This window comes from Orbicella franksi, chromosome 3 (genome assembly GCF_964199315.1).
Source record: "Orbicella franksi chromosome 3, jaOrbFran1.1, whole genome shotgun sequence".
NCBI classification, from domain to species: Eukaryota; Metazoa; Cnidaria; class Anthozoa; order Scleractinia; family Merulinidae; genus Orbicella; species Orbicella franksi.
Genome location: NC_138147.1, coordinates 32,864,445 through 32,873,310, shown reverse-complemented (window position 1 = coordinate 32,873,310; position 8,866 = coordinate 32,864,445). Strand labels below are relative to the sequence as shown.

The window sequence follows — 8,866 nt, the reverse complement described above, 5'->3', positions numbered from 1 at the left end:
TTTAAAACAAAAAAATATATATTGTTCAAGTCACAGCTACTCAATTAATACTAGTAGTTGAGGAATCTGGGGAAAATACCCCGATCCAACTTTCCGTGCGTGTCTCCAAGGTTATTTACATGCATTTTGAGTTTTTCAATTAAAATGCCAAATGATTGTTAGCGGCCAGCCTGATTCTTTTATTCAAGAGTCCCTGTCGGAGAGACCGTTTCAAATATTCCGGATATTACAAACCTTTCTAACATTATTCTTTCGTAACAAAGGCCTCATGCACCAAGCACGTACGTGCACAGGCCATGCTATATGATAAATCTACATCAGGTGCGTAATCTTTTTCAATCACCTTTTGAGGAAGGCTAATTAAGTATTTTCGAAAAAAATAGCTGTAAAACACTTGTCAAACTTCTAGAGTTTCTTTGAATGGGTCCCATTACATAGTCTATTCTGATTGGTTGTTTGGCAATCTATTCAGCCACTTAGCGACAAGCGCGCCTTTATGACGTAAAATTCCCGCCAGTCGGGTCGCCAGTCACTAACCTGATCGTAACTTGGCCACTTCGCAGAAAACAAAATTCAAGATGAAGAAAAAACAGTCGCCGAAGAAGACGGGGAAAGAACACCATATTCCCAAAGCTCAAAGAGGTAGTAACGAAACAACTGATGTAAAACGGTGCCTGGAGCCAGCCATTTTAGCACTACGAAAGGTTTCAAGCATGGGCAGGCCGCCGACACCTATAGAAGTGGAAAACAGATTGAGTGATCAAGTGCTTGCTCCAGTGTTCGTACCAAACAAGTTTATGAACGGAAGTCAAAACTATAACCATTATGCTAGAGCCGTACCATCTGCATCATGGTCCTCAAACCGATCGCCAGTAATTTCCAAAGTGGAAGGGAAGCCTTCAAATTTCTCCGAAGTTTACAGAGCTTCAAAAACTGACGCAGCGTTAGCTAGTAGCCTTCCCGCGGTGGACAAAAAAGCTCCCCTAAAGCTCTCCAACGAGGAATTCAAATCCACAAAGAGGGCTTCGTTTCTTCCTAAAATAGATGGAAAATCAAAGACGAATTCTGGGTCTTTCCATAATGTTGTGGCTGTTGAACAAGCTATGAAACGAAGTCCCCAAACGAGTTCGGAAATGATAAAACTTCCGCCTGCAAAAATCGGTAACAGCAATATCACCTGCAAAGAGAATTCTTCCTCGCAGCTGGCTTTATTAAACCAAACTGCGTTTAAAAATACTTCACCCGAGGATGTAGTGACGACGGCAATTGTTCCAAAGCCTCCAAGTATTTCTAACACAAAAGACAAAAGTAATACGCGAAGAAGAACCAAGCGACGAAAAGAGGAGGAGGAGTAAGACAGATTGAAATCATGAAAATACTTGCGTTGAATGTGGTTCAGCCTCCCAGTTGCTTCGACTGAACATCACATCGCAGAGCCATAAGTCCGTTTAAGTCCTAAACAACCGCGGGTAGCCATTAAATAGCAGTAAATTAGTTTATTTATTTATTTAAGCATATATTGTTTATTTATAGAATTTCTACTTTAGAATGATTTGAATTCAATTGTTTGGATGGGGAAGTTTGGCATCAAATGCAACGATTTTTAAAATTCAGTCTTCGTAATTTTTAATTCATCATCGTGGGTTTGCCATTTCCTCAATAAGATCGTGTAGTTAAGTATAGCCAGGGCCAAATTTTATACTGATTTTTTAACAAACATTGCAGAAAATTCTTCAGTAACAAAAATTATTTGGTCTGAGGTTTTAATTCAGAATCGAAAATATCCGTGTATTCGAGATTAAAAGAATAAAATGTTATTGATCATGATTTTGAAGTCTAAAACAGGGAATCTGAATTCAGTTCATGATTGAATTTTTACAACTTTCAATAATGTTCGAATTGCACACAAATAGAATCTTAAATTAACACAATATTTTAATGTGCGCTGCTTTTAATATTTTCAGCTGAAACATAAAATTAACTGGAATATCTGCAAACATTCCCTCCCATCTCCAAATTGTTTAAAGAAATCAGTATGTGTCCAATTGAATTTCGATTTAGAGCGACAGAGAAACAATCGAGCTTTTAAAAAGGGACGTTTTGACCGCCGTTTATTATTTATAAATTATTTGTCTTTTTAGGCAAGTTTAGTTCTTGCCTTCATCTGGCAAGAAATTGTGTCAGATACCCGTAAAGGATTTTTGGTCGGCGTGTTACAAAACTGCAGCAAGAAATAAGAAATCTCGAATTTCACACATTCAGAGATCTTTAGAGATGTTTTATGAGACAACAGTTGTAAAAGTAATTTAATGAAGCAGGGAAATTATAAATTTGTTGCAGTGTCAAAACAGTAACTGCTAAAATAGCATTCCAAAACCCACGTGGAAAATATAAAACTAGCAAGTTATCGCCAAGAATCGTCAATCTATTGAACCGTGTACACACAGAATTGCCACATTATCAAGGAGATAAGAGAGAGAATGAAAACATTTATCCAGAGAGACACGATGTTGACGAACCCTCAAATTCTGCATAATAACACGCAATAAGATTGATGAATATTTTGAAAACAGGACACAAGAGAGCGAAAATTAAAGAGTTAATATTTATTATCAAGTGCGGCAAATTGTACAGTTCAATTTTGAAACAATTGTAAAGTTCTCTAATAAACAAAGGTATGTGAAGTGAGTTAACAAAAAAAAAAAAACCCCACGAATTTCGTACATTTAGAGACGTTTTATGAGACAACAATTGTAAAAGTGAACCTGGGAAATTATAAATTTGTCGCATTGTCAAAACAGTAGCTTCTAAAGTAACATTTTCTACTGTCACAGAGGTGTATGAATTAAAAAAAGTTTGTATTCGAATAAAAAAACAATTCTTATTACGTGCAAGGACTTAGTAACATCATACCTATGCAAAGAACTTAGTTTTTTTTGTTAGTTTTATCCTTTTTTATTTTTTTTTTTCAGTTATAGGTTAAACTGACAAAATCAAGGCCATCATTTGGTAAAATACTCTTAATCAAACGAACCAGTATGCGAGGAAAGTAAGTTGTTTTCAAAGGTAACGAATGATGGAACGAAACTCAACATAGCTTGAAATTCTGCAAAATGTACCAACTCAACTGAAAATGCCTTTTTTAAAAGGACGGTTTCTAAATTTATCCTCAAAGCTCCTATTTTCCGCTAAACACTGAAAAAAACAAACGCAACTTCGAGAGGTTGTTTTTCATCAGTCAGTCTCGGCTTTGACTGAGACCGGCAAATCGGCAGGTTGCTGAGGTGGAATTGCAAAGGTCTCGAGGCCACTGGTTACAGGAACGTATGCCATGTTTGAAGAAACACAACGCGGCTTGAAAATCCGAGGAAATGCCGGTGGGAATAATGACCCATAGAGTCTATTTTGAGAAATCTGCTTGACTGAGTCGCAGCATTCACAGGGTTGTAGGCAACATGCAGGGGCTGAGTAAAATGGCGACGAGGGATTGTGGTTTTGTGGTAGGTCAAAATGGCCCTGGAATATTGGTCTCGTTGAGGCCGTGCTTGAGTTGAAAAATGCAGAGCATTCCTCGAGTCCAACGGAGGTTTCTGGAAGAAAAGGGGAATACAGGTAAACAAAGTGCCAAAATCTTGAATTGTCATTTAGCTTTGAAATATTTCAGGGACTGAAAGCGACTGTGAGTTCAATTTGTAAGGGCCAACTAAACGGTCAAAGTTGAAAGTTACTTTTTGAGTTGTCATATTCTCTGCAATTCATTAGGTGCAATTTATCATTTAAAAAAAAGTCCTGGTGTACTTAACACGAAAATTTCTTTTTATCACACGTTGTTTGTGCCAAACAAAAGTTGTTCGAGACGCATACGGATTGTGCACGCGTTAAGAAAACATAAGACCAAATAGTTCCCTTGTAATCTTGATCTCCGTTCTATAATGAAGATTTAACTTTGTGTTTGTTTCAGAAGAAAACCATCCAGGTATTACTAGTGGAAAAAATTTATTCTTACAATAGCTCACCTTCATGTTTTCTAGTGTTCGTCTTGTTTTGTACTCTCTGAATAAATTGAACGGCAATCTCCAGGATTTCAGCCTTTTCGAGCCTGCAACCTTTCTTGATCTGCAAAAAAGAGAATCAAAGACAACCTAATTTAGTTGAAATGAGGATATACATGCGACTTCAAACCACAGGCTTCTCAAACTTACGGCGCCGCGTGTCTGCTTCGCGCACAGTTTGAAACCTACCTCCAGTTCTTTGGCCTCTGGAATGAGAAGTTTGATTTGCGACAAGCATTTATTGATTCTCTGCCGCCTTATCCTCTCCATTTCAGGCTTTCTAGGTGACTTGATGAAAGAGTCAGACATCAAGAGAGAAACAGTTAAAACCTACATAAGCCTTTGTATATGTAAACTCGCTTGCGAGAAATGGATGCAGGCAATGGGTCAAGTAGCGATAACAACCTGAACAGCAAGGCTTTTGTCATTTTCTCATTGAATGAAGGACAAATTCTAAGAATTAGATAACATACCTGGCGTTTTCCATTTGAATGTCTCGGCATTTCGTCTTCTTTAGAGACGATTAACAAGTCAATTTCTCTTTTGGTGGAACGATATCGTGAAAGACAACTGATAGAAATTTTTCTGTCGTGCGTCAAACTCGTGTCCCAAAGTTTGGCGCCCTTTCTGCGCGTGGAGTGAGCAACTGTTAGCCTTGGGGTAGGGGTGACAGTTAAAAGGGTGAGAGGGCTGTTAGTAAACATGAGAGCTGAACGCAGCGACCACTACACTCTACATTTTGAATCAGCGTAAAGGCTTCCCTCAGCCGTTAGTTCAAAAGTGAATTAGCTATGTCACCTTCACCAGTAAGCCCGTATATTGCTACGCCATGCAGCCGGTTTGGTTGATGCAGAACGGCGCCGAAAACTAAAATGTCTTGTACTGAAAACCTGTATAAGGTACCAGAACAATTCCTGACCCCATAATCATCCAATTAAAAATGGCTACAGCATTTGAGGGAGATGGATTTTCGTGTGCTTCAGTATGGATCGTTTTCACGTGAGGTCATCACTTTGTAAAATCCAAATCTAAAGAGCCACCAAAGTTTTTATCCTGATCAGGCATAAGAGGCGGTATATTTATATCTGTTTACAATTTTCCAGCTCAATAGCGTGCTTCGTTTGGAATCCAGAGCATTTTGAATTTCAGGGTTATGGAGGTGCGTGACACAAGGCTACGATCGAGTTTGTCGAAAAATATATACTTATCTCATGATTTTGAGCCTTTTTAGAAGTTATGGCATTAGGAAAAGTTCTTATGTAAATGCTTGTTTGATCACTACTGATAATCAGTCGCCTAGATAGCCAAAGTAAGTTCCAGATGTTTACACTATTTTCCGGCCGCCATATTGGTGTACCACGGAGGTACACCAACATGGCGTTTTCATACTGGGCTCTGTAAATATCTGCGAAATATTTCGACGAATATCTGAAGTTTGGGGAAACCCACAGGCCTAAAACTTGGAGAAGTGTCTTATTTAGTTTTCTTCTATAACATCATAATTTCTTAGCTTTTTGCACTGGATGGTTTTTGATTTATTTTTTTATTGCGTGACAGTGAAAACGATCTATTAATTACTTTCCACGTGCTTCGAGGACACTGAGGCAGCGTCTACACTGCGCCGAAAAATTTTTGAAAGCAGCTTTATTTCTACGGTTGGGCCTACCGTTCACACTAATCCGTCAAGGAAACGGAGCTTTTCGAAAACGCTCTTCAAACCGGAGGAATTTGAAAACACAGGCTTTTTGTTTTCGTGTGGACGAAAAACATTTCAGTTGAAAACGAAGCTTTTCGAAAACGATGGCTTCACGACAGGAGCCCATTAATGGGCTCCTTTGTCACGATAATTTTGTGATTTCCCTGACTGAGTTTTCCTTGTACACAAAATGACCGGTGATTGTTACATTTTAAAATTCCCTCGGCGTAGTGGGGACGGAAAACATTTGATGCGTTTTCAGAGTGAAAACGCCGTTTTCAAATTCCTCTGGCGTAGTGTGGACGGAAAAAGTTTGATGTGTTTTCAGAGTGAAACTTCCGTTTTCAAATTCCTTCAGCGTATTGTAGATGGGCCCTGAGGATTTAATATGAGCACAGAAAATATGATGTCGGATCTCAGGTCTTGCAAATAAAAAATCCTGGCTGTCTTCATCTATATACACAAAGAGAAAGGGAAAGAGCACACACAGGGATTGGCCAAATAAGAAAAAAAAAATACAACAAAAACACTCTACTTCCATTCTTCAAGTCAACTCTTATTTTGGAATACTGTGAATAAGAACAATTAGGTAAGAATCCAACGTGTGAGTATCGTAATGAAGGCTGGGTTGTGGATCAAAAGTGTTCTATCAAAAAAATGTAATTAGACAGGAAAATTAGATGGCAAAATAAATAACAAGATCGAAACAGATAAACTCGACATCATTGATCACGCCCCGGCCTATATTAGTTGAAGAAAGGGAATCTGAATATGCACGCAAGAAGTAGCAACGTTCTGATTAATTAATGAATAATGTTTAAGCAATCCACGGCCTCCATAGATCGTGACTTTCTGGTGCCAGAGGTGGTGACAGGTCACAGGAGGAAGGTGGTGCTGTTTGAGGAATCAGTCTGCAGGAGTTTGGCTTTTGAAACACAGGATCCAAAACGAACTGGTCCGAATTTCTTGCGCAGCATGGATATTCTTTTGACAAAGCGTCACGCGAAGCCGATACTGCAGCGGGGAAGATAACTGGAGAAATTGAACTGCAGAACGATTTCAAAGCTCGCAGAGGCGGCGTCCCCGTAGTTTCCATAGCAACACCCTCCCTGACAACGTCAATAGACGCTATATTTGAATTGGAACACCACTGTCGATGAGAGAATGACATTGAAACGTCTCCCTCCTCAAACGGCGATTCTTCACGTGAGGAAATACTGTATACACTTTGATCAGATGGCGAATGTTGAGGTACTCCTCTGGAGCTGCAAAGATGTCGGCTATGTTGACCGTCAAGTGGTGATTGCAAATTATAGCTATCATTGGGTGAAAACGTTTCCGTATCTTCTACGCATTGGTCAAAATGTTGCTCACAAAACGAACACGGGCTACCATACTCGTTTGAATTATTATCGTCCATAACTCTGTCGTTGCCTCGTTGACTGAAAGCGTTGTTTTCTGCCGTGTATAGAAAAAAACAAAAAAAAAACATGAAAAGAATGTTACTTTAAATCCATAAAGGTACTTATTATTAAGCAAATCACTGTGGCCAATCATCACAAAGGACATAGACAATACAAAGAACCAATCAAAACTCTTGCCATACCCAGATTCGCAATTAGCCAATCAGAAGCCGTGTCTATTGTCCTGACATCCTGCGACATCATGTCAGTGACGACATGATATGGCTACGATATCATACTCACTTGGCCGAATTTGAGTACGGTAAATCTCCTGGTAAATACCTATCGTGCCTTATTGGTACGCTTCAGTAGCAAATCAGGCTCGTTTAGTGTCTCCATGGGTATTTTAGCTCGACTACGTCTCGCCAAAATACGAACCATGGCTCGACCAAACTCACCTGACACTATACAGTATGCCGCCGAAGCGTACCAAAAAGGTACGACTAGGTATTAAAAGTAAATACATGAAGCCGACGCAAAACGCTGGAAAATTAAACCTTAGCGGGCGAGTCACGATTGGTTTTGGTTTTCCTTTTGATTGGATGACAAAGTGGCGGAAGTTTTTTTAAGCTAGTCGCTTAGTGTTGTATCGACACCGAAGTAAAAATCTTTTGGACCTTTTGTTTCACATTTCGACGTGATATGCTTAAAAAACGAACGACATTGATCTCACTGACCTATTGACAACAATGTCATATTGAGAGTGGTATGTTGTTTTAAAAATATGAAGTTGACTTCGTGTTTGTATTCCAAACGTTCCCCGTTGCTCGATCCAGTTAACGAGGAATTTTAGTATCCGGGAAGTTGAAAATATCCCAGGAATACTATTAAACTTTATGAGAACTGGGATATAACGTCTTGGTGAATCACTTCCCAGTTACTAAACTGAACTTTCTGGTATTTGGAACCGGCGAGGAATGAGACGGAACTCTTTGAATTCGAAATCCAGTTTTTATGAATCATGTACTGGGTTTGTTGACCGGTCAAAACAAACAAACAAACAAACAAACAAACAAACAAACAAAAAAAAAAAAAATTCCTAACCTTAAGTGTATTTCTGTCTTCTCTTATACTTGTGCGACTTAAGAAGAGGGCTAAAAACTAGGCTACTTCCAATCCCCCTTACCCCATAATAGAACCTTCTGTGGGATGGGGTGGGGCCACCTAGATCAATGACTAGGCAGTGACAAAATGTTCATCCACTCTATGGTGACTAATTTGCCAGGTATATTGCGGTGTATAGTGTTCATATTGAGCCATCTCGACCCCTATAAAATATAAGTTCCCTTTGCCCTTTTTTCCAGTCCCTCTGGACATTTCCTTACCTTGTTGACTGGAGCGAACGTAATCGACTACAAGCTGCAGAATCTTGGACTGTTGTAACCGCTGGCCATGTGCCATCTGGTGATCACGAATTTATTATTACTTCATTATTGATACATTCAGGTGTAAGCTACAAAGTCAGCATTTATTTTCTGGTTAACCCTTCCACGTCCAACGGAGAAGTTGAAATTATGCCCATTTGTAATTTATGTTTTAGCTACGTTTTCAGAGATCAGAGGTTGTGTCGGTTTGAAATACGAAAGAAAATCTATTACCTGCTTTCGAGCTTCTGGAATCAGCAGAGCAAGTTCCTCAATACTTTTCTTTATGTT

At 39.1% G+C, this 8,866-nt stretch overlaps 1 protein-coding gene across 1 annotated transcript; it reads right to left on the bottom strand.

Moving 5' to 3' along the window:
- Positions 1-3,071: 3,071 nt before the first annotated feature.
- On the bottom strand, positions 3,072-4,361 carry LOC145482533 (uncharacterized). Its single transcript, XM_081461130.1, has 3 exons — positions 4,242-4,361; positions 4,017-4,116; positions 3,072-3,590 (listed from the first exon to the last, which is right to left on the bottom strand). The coding sequence occupies exons 1-3, from the start codon at positions 4,359-4,361 to the stop codon at positions 3,235-3,237; spliced, it is 576 nt and encodes a 191-aa protein (XP_081317256.1). The 3' UTR covers positions 3,072-3,234.
- Positions 4,362-8,866: the final 4,505 nt, after the last annotated feature.